Genomic DNA, 18533 nt, shown 5'->3' with positions numbered 1-18533 from the left:
AATGCCAGAAGGCAACTCCATTACTGTGAGCCAAGCATCTTGGAGACCTTTTGATGAGTGTAATCCACTATGGCCTACAGCAGAGGGCAGTGTGCCCACACTCAACAATTTCCACCTGGCTTCTCCTCCCAATAACCTCTGCATGTGACTGACTCCAGGCACCTTTTCCTATCCCAGCCACTGCAGGTTGTCCAGAAACATACACACCTCACATCGAAGTGAAAGCAGGGGGGACATCCTGTGTGTGCTAAAAACAATGAGGCATGCAGGAAAAAACATTAGCAACACGTCCCATAAAGACAGAGAGCACTGGTGCCTAGCAGAGGCAAATCCATGGGTGCTCTTTGGCAAAAAAGTAATGTGTTATCAAATAGAAGAAATAAATAAAAACTTTTTGTGCCGCGTTCTTTTCAAAGAATTTTCGGAGCCTGATGGAAATCAGTTTAAGTATTGTTTCAATTTACCATTCTCATCTTCCATTCTTCTTGATCTTCCAAAGGATTTTAATTGGATCCATTGAGCGCACTGCCTTTTTAATACGTTGGGGTTTATATACTCGTCACTTCTGATTGGGTAAAACCTCTGACACACCCACCAAACAAGAGACAACGTACCTCAAAGCCGGCTGCAGACCGTTTCACACCATTTCGAGGAAACATGTCTTTCAACCCGGAAACCGTAGCAAAACATTTGAATGTGCCCCTAATAAAGCAGTTGAGTCATGGGTGTGGCTACAATCAATAAATCAGCTGTCTACTGACAAATCAGTTGTTGTGCAGATCTTCATCTGACCAGTATAACAGTTTTGGTTTTACAAATAAATCACTAGAGGGAAAAATCCCTCTAAACCAAAAAATAAACCAATGACACTGTTCAGAGATACAAATATGTTCGCACTCCTAGACACTACTCATGGCCTGACAAATATACATTACAATAAACTGGGCAAAAAACAATTTTGGCTGATAAATGCATGTAATAAGTACTTAGGGTTTATAAAACACAGACTTCAGATTGATTGCATGATGCCAGAATGTTGTGAGCTTTCTTGTGTGTGTATGATGTAAGTTCACCCATACTCCTGTGCGTATGTGCTGTAAAAATGTTCATGTTAAATTCCATGTTAATAGATCTTAGAATGTATTAGTGTCCCCCATTTTTCTATTAATGTCAGTAATTAGGAGTCAGAAAGTAATGCCCTGGTGTGTGCCCATGTGTAGTTCCCTTGTGTGTTAGCGTCTTTGTCCACCATTCCCCACTGTGTTGTACCAGCGTATAAGATCCCTGCCATCCTGCCAATATGTATGACTTTGACTGAATGCATTGTTCCTGGCAAAGAGCCAAAGAAAAGCCTCTTGTGCAATAGATATAATACAAACAAATGTGTATACCTGTACATATCTAGATATACATGGACACACAAAAAGCCTCATCTACAAAAATGGCGTAAAATCAATTTCTTCATTAACGGCAGGTGTAGTTGTGCTTCAAAGGCAATAAATCCAATACGTTTCATGATGTGATAGTTGCTTCAAGCTGTCCCCCCCCCCCCCCCCCCCATGGACTTGGGGATGGCCTCAATACCAACCACTCTAAGGGAACTCGAACTGCTATGGTAAACCTCCTTGTATAATGTTTTGCCTTGGAATACTGCAAGTTAACAGTTCTAATTGCATATTTGTAATGATTTATATTCACTTTTAAAGTAGCTTCCGAGAGAATATGTGGGTCATTCTATCTGGCAACATTTGTGGCACATACCACTCAGCTGATTTTCAAAATCCATCTTTGAGTTGCAAACTCTTTTAAGCTGTTAGAATTGACCAAATGGTATGTGCTCAATGAGCCAGGGTGGATGGATGTTGGCTCTAAGAATGGTGTTGCGGTCTGTTGGTTTTCTGAAAATAGATGTGTGGAGATCACAACTAGGGTCTTTGATTGGTTGCAAATCAAAGAGTGTATTTCTGTTAATGAGTAGTCCAGACTCAACTTCAAATTATTTTTGGTACCATTAATAACATTATGAAAAATATGAGGGCCTGACCAAATCATAAATATATTGTGATATATTATGTACCTGCCCCATCATAAAATGTACCATGAATTTTTAATGTATGAATGTCTCTTCCCACAAGCCAAGGAAAAGGTTTGCAAAGTTGGAAGTGAAACAAGCACCCATTGCTGTGCCTTTGACCTGTTGATGAAGTGTCTCTTAAAAACAAAAATACATTGTTCTTGAGTCCACTCAGTCAGTTGTAAAATGAAGCCAGCAGGGGGCATACTCTCAGGTGGCCTAGAGTTCAAGAAATGTTCAATTGCTTCAAGTCCCTCTGTGTAAAAACATACACTGCAAATACAAATACTTCTGTGCTAATGCAATGCTGTTTGAGCTGTTATAGGTGCTGAATGTTTTTATTTCATCTTCCACCACATTAAAGGCAGAGTCCGCGATTCAGTTTCAGTTTCGTTAAAGGTTGTTGATATTTTATAACTCAACAGCCAATCAATTTACCAACCATTCCGTGCTCCCAATTCCCTGTGTTGATTGGCTGGGATTGTTTATGGCTCAGTCCGAGCCAGTATGTTTGTTTTACATTTACAGAGCCAGGACTGTGTACAAACACGGTTTTTTGAGCGAAAACATTGAACAGACAGTGAGGGGCAATTCGCTGAATTTGACCAAATGTGTGTGGGATTGGAAATGCGGATAGTATCTTTAATTACTCATAACTAAGTATTTGATGCAGAATCAGATCAGAGAGAACAGGAGAGGAGAGAGAGAGAGATAAAGAGAGGCAAGATGACCGAAAGTGTGAAAAGATAATGCGCAAGATGCCAATCATGGAAGTGGGCATGGTGGCCAGAGGTCAGAGGTCAGGTAGAGTGGAGCTGTCATGGCAAAAGGTGTCCGGGCGCCAAAAGGGGTCCGGGTGATGTAATATTGGCTTTCGAACGACTCTTGAGTGACAGTTGCTATACCAACGCTAGCATTACGTGACCCGGACACTTTTTTGGAAGTGACAGACTAGCGCTGCATTAAATACCTCAATAACGCGATTTACCCCAGAGCATCTCGCATTATACTTCTCTACCTCGCTAGTTTGTTATAGTATCAAAGTAATCCAATTTTGAACGGGTTTCGCGCTAGCATCTTGTTATTCCTTCGTTGTGTTGCTCTAAGAAAGCCCTTAATGTGTTGTGATTATTAGACATATCTGACGGCACCCACAATACAATTTTCACATAACAGGGAATTTTTTGCAGCACCTTTAACTATAGAGCACAACTGAGTAATTGCTAATCGCTAACGAGATGCTAGCGGCGAAACCTGTTGAAATCTGCTAACTTACAGGATACCGGCAGGCAGGTGTAGCAAAAACGGAATACTTCATAGTTTAGGTACAATATTAAGCTAACTTAATGTAACTTCTGAATGGGTCACTTTTTGGCTATCAGTCAAATAGTCTCAAGAGTTGTTCGAAAGCCATCAGCTACTTTTTAGTCGCTTAATATTGGCTGCCGGTCTCCTGTAAGTAAGCACATACATTTGGTAGGTTTAGCCGCTAGCATCTCGTTAGCGATTAGCAATTCCCCAGTTGTGCAACAATATTAAGCGACTAAAAAGTAGCTGATGGCTTTCGAACCACTCTTGAGACTCTCTGACTGATAGCCAAAAAGTGTCCGGGTTACATAGTGTTCGTTTAGGCACAATATTAAGCGACTAAAAAGTAGCTGATGGCTTTCGAACGACTCTTGAGACTCACTGACTGATAGCCAAAAGGCGTCCGGGTTACGTTATGTTCGGGTTACGTAATGCTAGCGTTGGTATAGCAACTGTCACTCAAGAGTCGTTCGAAAGCCATTATGACATCGCCCGGACCCCTTTCAGCGCCCGGACACCTTTTGCCATGACAGAGCCATACACAGAACAGAGCAGAGCAGCAGTGACCCAGTGTTGTCCTGACAGAACCTCATGTCTGGCCTGCTGCGCTTTTGGAGGTGGAGGGGGGATGAGGAGCACACAGAGAAGCAGAACCCACAGGGGAGCTGAGGGCTGAAAGCTGCTTAACCAGTCCATGAAAGAGTTAAGGTGGTTAACCTGAACTCAGCATGTCTCAGGGGGCTGGCAGCTGGTTAACCGGTCCATGAAAGAGATAAGGTGGTTAACCTAAGCTGAGCATGTCTCAGGGGGCTGGCAGCTGGTTAACCGGTCCATGAAAGTGTTAAGGTGGTTAACCTGACCTCAGCATGTCTCAGGGGGCTGACAGCTAAGGGGGCCATAGAAAAGAGCAAGGCCCACATGCAGCTAATGCACCTGGCCTCTCCCCCTACAACTCCTTTGTGTTTTCTCTGTCTCTGGTCCCTCACTCAAGTCTCCCTGTGACAGGTTTTTAACGACTGTCTTCGTCTGACTTCCCTGCTTTAGAGTGGCTGTGTAGCGCAGAGATAGCGAAGGGAGCTGTCACCGGGCTAACCGCGGGCCTTTTACATGATTCAAACCGCAGCCAGTGCTGTGAATTTCCTAGGGCACCTGACAGCATGCTAATCTCAAAGAGAAAGGCTGGGAGGCTAATATCAGTGAAAAGATCTGCACTTTGGTGCTAACCCACTCTTAAAAGAGCCGATAAGCTTCTGGACAAGCGCAGGTGCTTTGATTCTTATGGCCCAGGAGGCCTGCCATAGCCCAGACTCCTTCCCACATCAGACAGAGAGAGAGAGAGAGAGAGAGAGAGAGAGAGAGAAAGAGAGGGAGAGAGAGAGAGAGAGTAATTGCTTATATGGATGTTAGGTGTCACAAATGCATAAATGTAACTGTCAAACATGTTTCCTCTATTCATAGCCCGGAACCCCGCTTAGAGCTGACATCCAACATCTTTCAAATCTAATCACGTTCAGTCTCAGACAGGTCTGAAGCTGTCACATATTCTTCAAAGACACGAGAGAGAAAAAAAAGACGTGATGAACTGAACTGGTAAAAAGATGAAAGGAGATGGTGATTGACGGCTCACCCAGAGTCTGTCCGGCGAGAACGCGTCCGTTTTCGCCGATGACGGCGCCACGGGCATGTCTTTCGCCTGCGTACTGCACGAACGCGAAGCCCTTGTGCACGGAGCAGCCCAGCACGCGGCCGTATTTGGAGAAGATGGTTTCGACGTCTGACTTCTTGACCACGGCGGTGTTCAGGTTGCCTATGAAGATGCGGGAGTTGATGGACTTAGGGTCGTTTTTGTTGGTGATGTTGCTGGTCTGAACCTTCAGTGACATCTTGGCTCAGTGAAGAAAACCTGCAAAAAGAGAAACCTAATAAATACAAATGCTTTCCATCTGAGCAGATGGATTTCATTTCAGATTAAATACCCACAGCACTACGTGCAACCCATGAATATTTCCGAATGGACCACTTCTTCTGCTCAGTGAGACAAAAACTTTGAATAGCACTGTGTCATGTACACCCGATGACCCAATTATGATAATGACTGTCATTTAGGTTGGATTTAATAACGGTTGTGGCCTTGTAGATTCCTGACCAGATTCGGTCCATTTAAACGTGAACTGTTGAAGGACATTTGCTGCCCACACCTTATGTACTGTGTACTCTTTCATTAAATGCCTTACTGATTCAAGGACTCTTCAATGGCTTCGAATTACCTCCCTGATATCTAGAGAGACACAAGTACCCATGCCTGTTCGCCTTTACACTCCAGCCACACTGGGATGCAGAGGGCCGCAGAGCAACAGCCATAGTTCATCTCAGGATTATTTATTGTCTGATGAATGCCCCTAATGAAAAATAGAACATGATCGTTGAAGAACATGACAAGGCTGTTCATTATCCCTCTAAAATGATCGGTATTGCATGTTAGCACGATAGATTGTAGGCTGATCACACACATATTTCATCATGAGTGGCCTTTGCCAAGCAAAATGTTGATGATTTTCATTATGGAAAGGGCTCATCAGATAATAGCGAACCAGGCATTTTTAATGTAAAAATTCTGCCTATGCTATCGGGTAGTCAACTGGTATCCAGCTGACCAATAGCTTAAATAGCTGAAATAAAACACTGATGAAATATGCAGTTTATGTTCCTCCCCTGTGCTGGAGCTCGAGGGGGGCTTGAGACAATCCTGTTGTTGTGGGAAAAATGTCCCCTTTGTGCTTCGTGCACCTCTGCAGTGTTTTCTGCTGGCTCTCACTCATACATGATTATGCAGCAGGAGTAGTTCTGTGATGACCCTTAAGAGCCCTTTTTTATAGCTGAATGGGCAACAGCCTTGACCTTCAGCCATAAGATGTTCATGTTTGTTCCCAAGTATGTGTTATGTCACTGTCATTGATGGCAATATCTTTACAGATCTCAACAAGTTTGGTTCTAAAGGTACAGTCAACGATTCTAATCCCATACAGTTTTTGTCAAATTCATCGAATAGCTCCTCACAGTCCTATATCTGTTCAGTGTTTGCAATCAAAACAATTCCGGTGTTCAAACACAGTCCAGGCGCTGGAAATGGGAAACAAGCATAGTGGCTCGGATTGAGCCATAAATAATCCCAGCCAATCACCATGGTGCTTCAGGAGCACTGCAAGGGAGGGGTGTAATTTGATTGGCTAAAATATCAACAACCTTTTACGACACCAGAACCAAATTGCGGACTCTGCTTTTAAAAGGAAGGAAGATATGTATGTAAAGTATGTATGTAGGCATTTATCCCTCACATCATTTATCTCTGTCAAAAGTACTAGTAAACTAAAATTGACCCTTCCCTTTCTTAACAGCAAACAACAACACAAACAATTGGGCATTCATGACACATCCTGGTGCAGAATCATTTACTGTCAGTTTGATAGAAAAATGTAATACACTTGAACAAAGATTCCCTTTGCTATTTCATTCCAATAGTTGTATGTTTTAGGTAAACTGGCTGTGGTTCGCTATTAAAGTGGCAAATTGAGATTACATTAAAAGCAAGAGACTTAGAGGGACAAGTAGAATGAGGAAAGGTGACAAAATAATTTTGGAAAAGCAGAATTGGAAACCTATTTTTGTTTTCTGCAGCACTGAATGCGAGTGCACCATACAATAAAAAAGTGCCTAAATGTTGCAGAGTCTTACATTGCATGTTACAGCTTTTCCCAATGTGGCTTTTGACATCAGTTTGAACACTGCATGAGTCAGCTAGTGCCACTTTGAAGCATTTCAACTGTAACTGAATGAATGAGCCTTTGCTCAAATGTCAGTGAGTGCAATGGCACTGAGGATCCTAAGAATTTTTTGAATCTCATCACTTGCACTTTTCTCCCTCCTATGAGTCTTGTTCACCTTGACTACATAACCAACTGTGGCACTGTGTTTGCAGTTAATGACAAAAATACAATTAGCAAGTGAAAGTATGGCAAGCAGGAATTTCATATTGAAGACTGGGACAAAAGCCAAGGCAGTCCCTGGAGGTCACAGGTTTGTAATGTAAGCTGGCTTTTGCCTCTGCCATTGTTCGGCCTAAATTAATTATCACAGCCGATCTGCATAATACAATAGAGTGCTTTTTAATTGTCTCAATCGAATTACAATGAAGCAGGCATGCTGTTTCTGCCTTGCGCTTGGTGTTCAGGTCTCGCCAAAGCACAGTCACAGCAACCATCATCTCTTGCGTAGGAACGGCTCCCCCTCAGAGGAGTTTGTTCAGGGGCCCAGTGAGAGACAGCCACTTCAGTCTGCTTGTCAAAGAGAGCCCTGCCGTATAGGGAACATGGCAGCTCCTACCCTTGGGATGCTGACCGGTGCACCTTGGCAGCACTGTCTGTGGGGGAAAATCCTGAATGACAAGCGGGAGAGAGGTGGCACCCTAGCACATGGGTCAGCTCACAGCTGAATCCCGTCTGGAAACTCCCAAGGTGTGGAAAGCATTTTGATGTTTCTGAAAATCGGGGCAGTTAGGAGGAAAAAGCCTGCTGGGACTGTGAGCAACTTGAGCGTTACATAACACACTGTAAACTGTTTCTGTAAGTGAGCAAACGCAGACTAAAGTTCAACTTCTTGAATTAATTACTTGCTGTTTCTGGCAATGCAGTTTTGTTTGGCTGTTGACAGGCTTGTGTATCTGCAAAAGTCTACAGAAGTAACCTCTATGTATTTCTGTGTATGCCTGTGTGTGTATATGCAGCTTTGTATCTGAAGTTGTGTATGTGTGTGTGTGTGTCTGTCTGGATATGTGTGAGTGTGTGTCTGCATTCTTACAGTGTCTGCCCAGTGAACACCACAGGCCCTCTGCAGCTGAGGCACTCTGCAGAGGGCAGCTGGGTCTGCGGACAAGCCAAGGACACCCTAAATAATATTGGTTCCCTTCCGCTGCAGAGTCTCACTTATTTGTTATTTCTCCCCTCTGCTGCCCCTCCAGGACTCCCCAGCCTGCCAACCAGTCACCTGGTATACACACACACACAAAATAATACAGAAACTGTGGATCCAACATGCTTCTTGTAAACAAAGCCGGGTGGTGTTGGGCAAATAGGATTACAAACCAAGGGTGGGGGAATAATATCTAGATTATCCCAATATTCCTGCCTCTGTGTGTGTATGTGTGTGTGAGGGGCTCTGTGTGTGTGTGTGTGTGTATGTGTGTGTGAGGGGCTCTGTGGGTGTGTATGTGTGTGTGTATGTGTGTGTGAGGGGCTCTGGTGGTGTGTATGTGTGTGTGTGAGGGGCTCTGTGGGTGTGTATGTGTGTGTGTGTTAGGGGCTCTGTGAGTGTGTATGAATGTGTGTGTGTGAGGGGCTCTAGTGGTGTGTGTGTGAGGGGCTCTGTGAGTGTGTATGTATGTGTGTGTGTGTGAGAGGCATTTGAGCGGTGGTCTGTCATGTTGCCCTGATGATTATGAGCACTGCTGTGTCTGCCAGTGCAGGAGAACACTGGATATGACATGAAATGACTGGAGCTGCTTGGTTGCTCAGCTGTCCTCTTTTACATCTCCTATCTGCCTCTCTCTTTCTCTCTCTCTCTCCCTCCCTCTCTCTTTCTCTCTCTCTCTCTCTCTCTTTATCCCCCTCTCTCTCAGTTGCTATCTGCCATGGCTTGTCTTGTCTTGTCTTTGTTGGTGATTTTCTTCTTTTTTTCTACACACTGCTATGTCTGAATCTTTCTTCTACCTTTTATTTTTTTTGTTCTTCCTGTCATCTCTCCCTCTGTATCTCTTTTCTTTGAGCGCTCTCTCTCTCTCTCTTTTGGTCTCCACAGCTCCCCTGCTGCTACCCTGTCCCACATTTCCTTTTCTGTCCTACACAACACACGCCTTGCAGAACCTTGACGCTACACAGCGCTGGGTGTCACAGATGGATCATAAACTGACGCAGAATTTAACATGCCTATTCCTCCTCTCGTGAAATTAATTTATGGCGAGATTCCCCTCAACATGTGCTCACTTTATCTAACTCAGTTACAGGAACTGATTAACAGACCCGAGATTCAAGTGTGAAATGTGCATAGACTGCTTTTGTCTTGCTCGTGAGATAACCTAATTTATTTCACTCCTGTTAGATTGCTCATGTTGTTCTCTGGCCTTAATCAGATTGTCAGTATTAAACAGGAGAGAGCTGTGGCTGAGGCGCAGGCTTGTAGCCGAGGGCGCGGGTTGGTGTGAGGAGCGGCGCTTAGCGGCAGAGCTGCCTGGCCGGCCGAGCGTCTGCTGCTCTTCCCCCTAATGGCATTTCACAGTCCAGCTAACTGCATTTCTCCCACTCCCTGTGGCAGGCAATGGGAGAGGCACAAAAATGCAAATAGATGCACACACACTCACATAAATACAAACACAAACACACACACACACTCACACAAATACAAACACACACACACACACACACACACATAAATACAAACACACACACACACACACACACACATGAATACAAACACACAGACAAATTCAGACACACACACTCACATAAATACAAACACACACACACACACACATAAATACAAACACACACACACACACACACACACACACACGCACACACAAATACAGACACACACACTCACATAAATACAAACACACACACACACACACACACACAAATACAAACATACACACACACGCACACACACACACACACACACACACACACACACACACAAATACAGACACACACACTCACATAAATACAAACACACACACACACACACACACAAATACAAACATACACACAAACACACACACATAAATACAAACACACACACACACACAAATACAGACACACACACTCACATAAATACAAACACACACACACACACACACAGACACACAGACACACACACACAAATACAAACACACACACACACACACACACACACACAAACACAGACACACACACACACACAAATTCAAACACACACACACACACACACAAACATGAATACAAACACACACACACATAAACACACTAAGGCTTCCTCACATATACACACAATGGCTCAGTCATACTTACATAAAGACACACAAAGCCATAGAAGAACATAATTGCACACACAAGCACAGACACACATATGCACGCAAAGCAAGGCTCAACGTGTTGCAAAGACACCAATCAACTCATCAGTTTGGTCTCCTGGCGGTAGCCCAGAGGTGCAACACATCTGTAAACCCGCGAGCAGCATTCGTTCCAGTAAGCTGAGATCTGAGAAGCCTTCTGTCCCGCTGTTAGGCATCTCCTCAGAGGTTCAGTTGTGGACGGCTCTAACTAGCTGCTCGGAACTGCAGCGTCTTTCTTCTTTCGGAGCAGGAGAACCAAGATGCACCGGTGCAGGTGGCTCTCAAGATAAAAGCCCACTCTAAACAAATATGTAATAATGAGGTCATTCTTTATCCTCCCCTGGCATACAGTGGGAAATAGCGAGAGAGAGAGAGAGAGAGAGAGAGAGAGAGCGAGGGAAGAAGACATAAGGCAAAGTGACAAAGCAGGAGAGAGGGTGCAAGCGAGAGAGAGAGAGAGAGAGAGAGAGAGAGAGAGAGAGAGAGAGAGAGAGGGAAAGGGAGATAAACAGTCTAATTTGCTGTCAGGATATGATGTCTTCTTTATTACTGTCCTCCTCTGTATCATTTGCACAGTAATTAGCAAGATGGTGACTAGACTGGAACTATGAAGGTCACAGTTTGTCATATTCCCCAGCGGGGGGGGGGGGGGGGGGGGGGGGGGGGTTGGTCTTGCTAGTGAGTGGGTGTATATTGATTGTTTTCCCCTTCACTGATAGAAGTGCTGACACACAGACTGGACTGTTGTCGGCTGGTGGTGGTGGTGGTGGACAGGGTCCACATGGGCTCTGGCCTGCAGCTGGCCCTCTGGGCTTTCAACACTGTGCTGTGCGCTTAATAGGGCAGGACAGGGAAGGAGAGAAACACAAACACAAATAGCCTCCAGTAGCCCTCCAGCTGTTCCTCCTATTCTCACTGGTCCACTACTACATACTCATTACTTATTGTAGCATATATCAAGCCTGGGTTTAACACAACCTTAAGCACACTCCAGCACAAACAGTACAAATATTATTAAGTATATAGGGACACATTTTGTGTATATTACAGATCTGAAGATCTCTAACACATTTCCCTGTAATGACAGGGATAATGTGTTTGTCTCTGTGTTCTTGTAAGAGTATATAGTGTTTCTGTGAGAGAAATATTAAACCTCCTGCTATGCCATGTTTGTAATATATTAGAGAGCCGCCTGAGGCAACTGTCAGGCACACTCTACCCAGGGTCTACATTAAACCACAATCAAAAAGAATAAATAATACAACATAGCCACTCACAAGAGCAGCAACAACAGCACAAATAGTCGAAAATGTTAAAACAATGCAACAATACCAAACAACATGAAGAGGAAAGCGATTTAAATATGGAAGAGGCTTTTAAATGCCCTCCATCAAACTTCCAAAGAAAAAAAAAAGAAAAAAACACTTCACACCTAAATTGGAACACAAGGCGCTCATAGATTACTTGGCCCTACGGCCCTAAACTCTATCTAAAGTCAAATTTGTTTCTGAACTGGAGAAGAACGTTATTTTTAACAAGTTTTACTTCTAGCCCACCCATCCTTCTATTATCTGTTTTGCTGTCTTGGTTCTCCTTGTTTTTATTTGCACCTGTGAGCTGTGCTCTTTCTCCTCTCATATGCTGAAGTCCTGCCATTACTAATTTTCTGGTAACCCTTTCATCTGACATTTTTGTGGAGATGTAACGTCAGCGCGCAGATAATTCCATTCTAATAAGAATCAGCTATTTAAACACATATATGACACTGCCATCATCATTCAGTTGCCAGAAACTACTGACAGTTTCCTCCATAGGGACTGATATTAGCAGGGGACAAAACTTCTCAGGGAGTTCCATGTGGTCAAGAGCAAAGAGGAAGACACCCTTGCAGCTATTTCACACTGCATCCCATAACACACCTGTGACTATAACCGATAAGGCTACCCGCATTTCACCTTGCTCTGGAACGACAGTGCAGGAACCCCACCCCCACCACCATTAAAAAGCATTTATTTAACATTATCATATCCCAGCATGCCCTGGGGGAGGGATCTTTTTCTTTGGCACTCCTGGCATGAGTTGCCGGTGGCTGCATCTGCTGAACTCGATAAGGACCGGCGCGGGGCGGCACGCAGAGTGTCTCAGCAGACAGCTGCATAATTAAGGGCCGGTGCAGCCGCAAGGCTACTCCAGCCCCGGCTCCCCTCCACCTAGTCCCAATCACCAGCAGCTCTCCCTGCACTGAGGCAGTGCGGCGAATGGGAAAGGAGAGGATAGGAGAGGGGAGGGGAGGAAGGGAATGAGGGGGTGGTGTTGTCGTTCTTTTGCCAGAGTTTGTGCCTATGGTCCTGTCTGATGCAGCTCATTACTCCACTTATTTGGTGTTCATCCAGCGCTGCTGATGCATATCTGCGTGTGTGTGCATGTGTGTCCGTGTGCGTGTGTGTGTGTTCATGTGTGTGTGTGTGCGTGTGTGCATGTGTGTCCGTGTGTGCATGTGTGTCCGTGTGCGTGTGTGCATGTGTGTCCGTGTGCGTGTGTGCATGTGTGCATGTGTGTCCGTGTGCGTGTGTGTGCATGTGTGTCCGTGTGTGCCTGTGTGTCCGTGTGTGTGCGTGTGTGATACTCATACTACGTACATATACAGCATACAACCAGAGACCACCCCTGTGCAATATCACTTAAATGTCAAAAATGTAGCACCCCCATTAGTTGCATTATCTATAAGTTGACAAGTAGAGTAGTTCCTCTTATGAACAATCAAAAACAAATACTTCAGAAAGGCTATATTGAAAATGCAGGCCTCAAAGTAGAAAGTGAATACACCTGATACACATAAGTCAGAAAACCTGTGAACACAATTAAGTACACCTGTGATTTTCAATTACCCTAATTGCATGAACATGGTTATGAAATGGCCTGTGAACACCAGAACCTTCTCAATTTTGGACTTAGGGTTAGGGCCGTCTATGTGCATGTCTCTATCATGGCTTCACGTGGAAAAGATTGGTGACCAACTAAAAGTCAGTCGAGGCACAGTTGCAGCAGTAATCAGGAAGTACAGAACGAGCCATAGTACCACTAATCAGAGCCACAGTGGCTGTCCTCCTAAAATTATGCCACCGACAGTCCACTATTTACAGAATCTAGCTCTAAAAAAGACAGGCAAGCGCTTTACACTGGGGTTATTAATGTAATGGAAATCTGAGTTTATGTGACAGCTCAGACAAAGTTGCCAACTTTCAAGGCTTGGCTTGAGACAAATCGGTGAGATTGACCAAAACAATCTTTTTGTTTTGGCGTGACATGCATTGAAGTCAATGCATTTTTTTTTTTTTTTCATGCTAGCGTGAGACGGGACATAAAAGCGGGTGTCTCATGCCAAAAGCGTGAGTTGGCAACCCTGCTCAGACAGTGCGAAGGACATTGCATAACGTCAACCTCTATGAAAAGCATCCAAGAAAAAAAAAAAAAAACCTTGCTTTATCTTCGACACAAAACGGCAAGATTAAATTCAGAATATGAAAATGTGCAACATAAAGAAGAACATGAAGAGCAGCCTGGATTCATGATTCTGGCCCAGGTCCTTCCATGTCCTGATCCGTGTTTTCATATGTATCCCTGTCATGTTGTGTTTTGTGTGTGCCATGCTTCCTGTTTCTCTGCTCCATGTTTTACTTGCATCCTGCTCTTTCTGGTTCTGGAGTGTACTGCCGCCAGCACACCTGTGATTGATCTCATCAGCGACCGCATTTAAACTCGGCCCTGTGGATTACTCGTGTCTTGAGTTATCTCGCCACTGACCACACTGTCTTGCTCATGTGCGCGTGCTCTGGTGCCTTGCTTGTTTTCAGACTCTGGGTTTGCTTTTGCTTATTGTGCTGGAGTTTGTTTTTCTGGGATTTTTGCCCTTGTGGATTTTTGGACTGTTTACCTTGTCTGGTCTGCGAGTGCCTAACATTAGAGTTCAGCTCCTGTTTTCTGGCTACTGTTTGTTCTAAGCACTCTGGACCCATGGGTTCTTGTGCCCTGAGTTGAATTTCTGGAGATTATGAACTGTGTGTTGACTAAGTCTAATACATTTCTGCTTGTCTGTAAAGAAAGACACATTAAACTCCACTCTCATTTTTCTCATTGTCTTTTTTTTTCCCGTGTGCTTTTGGTTCCAAGCTCACATCTCTGGCCTCACTGGCCGTGACATGATGAATATTTGAAGCCCATTCTTTGGTCAGATGAGACCCAAGATAAATTGGTTTGGCTCAGATGGGGTCCAGCATGTTTGGTGTGAACCTAGCCAGAACTGCCACAGTGAATGAATAGTCCTGACCGTGAAGCACGGAGGTGGGAGTGTGATATGGGGCTGCATGAGTGCAAAAGGTGTAGGAGATGACATTTATAGATGGTGCCATGAATGGTGGTGGATATACCAAAATACTGGCTGGCAAGATGACTCCCGGTCTCCAGAAGCTTGGCAAAATAAATATCCCTACATGGTTAGAATCCAAAGCACACTGCCAAAATCACTTAAGATTCTAAAGAAGAAAAAAATATGACCTGGCCAAGCCTGTTGTCTGATTTGAGTCCAACGGAACACCTTTGGGGTATTTTAAAGGGAACGGTACAGCAACACAACCCCACCAGCAAAGAGCAGCTGGAAAAGAAATATCTCTAAAGAATGGCAGAACATCTGCCCAAAGATGTGTATCGTCCATGCCAGGGATGATTGATATGAGGTATTGAGAAAAAAAAAAAAATTGAATCTCATTAATGAAAGGTGTACTGATTTTTGTTTCATTGAGTGTCTATTGTGTTTTTAATTTTACATAGCAGCAAATAGGGGTGTGTCTAGCTGTTGAAAAGATCAGAGGCTAAGGCAAGGTTGAGGAGGTATATCTACCTAGATATTGAGATTGCATGTGTGACAAAAACCTCTCCCTATAAAGCCTATATGTATGTGTTTTACACTGTTTCTTATGGTCCTTTGAACTTGTATTGAACTGAGAGAGAGTAAATGTCACTTGACAGACTTGGTCATCAGTTCACCGTAATTATTGATGTAAGCTTGGGTTGCTATATAGTTTGTTTTTTTGCATCAACACAATTCGATACATTGTGTAATACCCACGCTCATTGATTTACCTTGAGTTGTCTTCTTGAAAAAGCCAAGAAAGCTAGATTGTTTTTTTTTTTAAAACCAGAGCTTTTCATCTGGGTTAGCATGTCCTCCAACTTTGTGTGCACTGTGCAGCGCTTGATTACTCCCTCCTCTTTCAGACACTGCAAGTCCAGCTCCACTCTGCTTCACAGCAGGCTTATTCTGCTGTAACCACCTCCGTTTCCACGGTGAAAAGAGTCAGGGCATGGCTTAAATCAGGTCTATAGCTCTGAGTGATCGGACCTAACAATGACATTGCGAGCAAATACTTTACTGTTGAACTTAGAAGTAATATAATTACTGTAAGGTGATACAATTTTGAATCATTTGATATTTAAGTGATCTAGCACAGGGGTGTACTCACTTCTGTTGAATACTGTATACACATACACACACACGCACACACACAAACAAACCTACCCTGAGATATGCTTCACACATATACACAAAGGAGCAAATCCACATCTATAGCCCTGACCCTTCATAAACTCATGCACAAGTGCATGCACATACACATAAACATGTCAATCACTCTGTTGGGGTGCTTTGTACGTATGAATGTATGTATGAATGTATGTATGAATGTATTCTTTAAAAAAAAAACAGCCTGGCCATCAATCATCCATTGGCTCCTTCTTCCCCTCCCCTCTCTCCGTCTTCTTGACACTTCTTTCATGAAGTATGCTCTCCACATGCATACCAGTGAAATTAAGTATGCTCTCCACATGCATACCAGTGAAATGAAGTATGCTCTCCACATGCATACCAGTGAAATTAAGTATGCTCTCCACATGCATACCAGTGAAATGACTACAAGGAGGCTGACATGATGGAGTCAAGTCGGTGAGAACACTTGACATGGCTTGAATCAGGCCTGAGCTACACACCTGAATATATCTAAAAAGAAACTGCAGCCACAATGCTGAAATAGACCATTTTAAATCACTCCAAAACACAAAAACAACCAACAACCATATAACATCCCTTCATTATTCATGTCCCTATGCTATTTCAATACTCGTCTCATAACACGTCTCATTCAGTGTTGAAATTTAAACACCTGTTTGTTTTCAGATATCCAGAGTCTAAAATGCTGGTACAGGGCAAACAGTGTATCATTTTGAAATGTCTTGTCAACCCAGTCATACCTCTGTTTCTGCTCCAGCACAGGCCTCATTGACAGAGACCTTGATACATTGCCTGTGCGGTGTATGGAATAAATAATGAATCAGGGTCTATATAAATCCATCTGTTCTCTCGGAAAAGCTGTAAAGAGTATCTGGTGTCTTAGAGGCTGGAATTAGAGTCAAACCCATTAAGGTTTGCTGTTAACTGCTGTGTGATGAGAGGAGGGGGAAACTAATTGATGTTTGCCAAACCGTAAATGTAGGTCATTTAAAAAGGTATCTGACAGCCTTGTGTTCCTGCCTCATGACATACTGGCAACTCGGGAATCCAGGGAGACATGAGCTGGTACAGATTTCAGTCCCTGCATTAACATGCAACACCCACATCCAAATCTGAATTAGAATCCTATGTAACTATTATAAGAGTTTGAAAGACTAATTGAAATGTATAGATACCATATACAAATACATATACTAACATTTCATATGTATATCATGTCATGGTTGGTCTTGTGGTTTACGATCAGCAAAAAAAAAAGGTAAAATTGCTCCCCTTGACGGAACGTTAATACCACACTTGCTCTTTCCTTGATGAATTATCTAGCCTGGTGCCAAAATGATTGGTCTCCAGGTGTTGCCATGGTCACCCATATGCTCCACTTGGTCTAGTAATGAGTGATTGACAGGCTGCTCTCCTTGAGCTAAGCAGATGCTATGCAAATGAGCCGACTGTTTGAATGCTCTGCGGCAGAAACTCAGATGGAGGTACTCATGTTGCCATGGGCAGAGGTCACCGTAGTAACACCAGTGCCCATGAAATATGGCCACTCCACTTCGGGCAAAGAGAAAATTAGATTTCCGTTGTCACATTTGATTTTATTCATGGAGCTCATCTTTTGGGTGAAACAAATGAATCACAAATGTTAATTAGCCCGCTGTTTGAAGTAACTGGTAAAAAAGAACATTTTGCTCAAAGATCACACACTTCAGTGAACAATAATGCTAATTTCCTATGAAACAAACAACAGCAAACAAGCCTCCAGCCCTCTAGCAGGACACCTCTAAACCTGTGTCAAAATGATGTCCCCCTGCTGACACGGGCTCTGAAGTACTGATGGACAAGAATAGGATGTAAAATATCAAAGTAAAACATGATAAGAGAAACCACAGGACCAGCAACAGTATCCTCTTTATGCGTTAAAAGACATAAGACATAAGACATGAGACACGTTATTTGTCATTGCGGGCTTACAACGAAATTTAGTATGAGAGACCAGCAGCAGTACAGAGGGAGATATAAACAAGATAAAACAAGATAAATAAACAGATAAATAACAAAATACTGTAAATATGACGAGGTAGCATCCTCTATATAATAAATAAAGGCCCTTGAATGAGGCAGGTAAACACTGACAGTATAAGTGTAATATAAACTCAGTCCTAACAGCTATGGGAGGGTGTGGGGTGATAATGGCTACAGCTCTGGGGAAGAAGCTTTTCTTCAGTCTGTTAGTACAGGCTTTGGTGGCTCTATATCTCTTCCCCGATGGTAAGGGGACAAACAGACTGTGACCTGACTGGGTTGGGTCCTTGCTGATGTTTAGCCTTATTGTGTAGACGACCAGCATACGCTGTGTACAGGTTTGGGAGCACAGTTCCCACAATCCTCTGTGCCGTTTTGGCCACCCGGACCAAGTCCTTCCAGGTGTGGACAGCGCAGCTCAATGG

The 18533-nt window shown here is 43.6% G+C and overlaps 1 protein-coding gene across 5 annotated transcripts in view; it reads right to left on the bottom strand.

The window, feature by feature from the left end:
- Window positions 1–18533, bottom strand: part of raly (RALY heterogeneous nuclear ribonucleoprotein) — a 73008-nt gene that overhangs the window by 15270 nt on the left and 39205 nt on the right. For all 5 annotated transcript variants that reach the window (XM_031568044.2, XM_031568042.2, XM_031568043.2 and 2 more), the window contains one exon: window positions 5010–5285. In XM_031568044.2, the coding sequence (XP_031423904.1) occupies window positions 5010–5265 (256 nt within the window). In that variant the 5' untranslated portion in view covers window positions 5266–5285. The remainder of the gene's footprint in view (window positions 1–5009; window positions 5286–18533) is intronic.

Source organism: Clupea harengus, chromosome 5, assembly GCF_900700415.2.
Source record: "Clupea harengus chromosome 5, Ch_v2.0.2, whole genome shotgun sequence".
In the NCBI taxonomy this organism is placed as follows: Eukaryota; Metazoa; Chordata; class Actinopteri; order Clupeiformes; family Clupeidae; genus Clupea; species Clupea harengus.
Note: the sequence above shows the minus strand (reverse complement) of the source record. Positions and strands in the feature narration are given on the sequence as shown.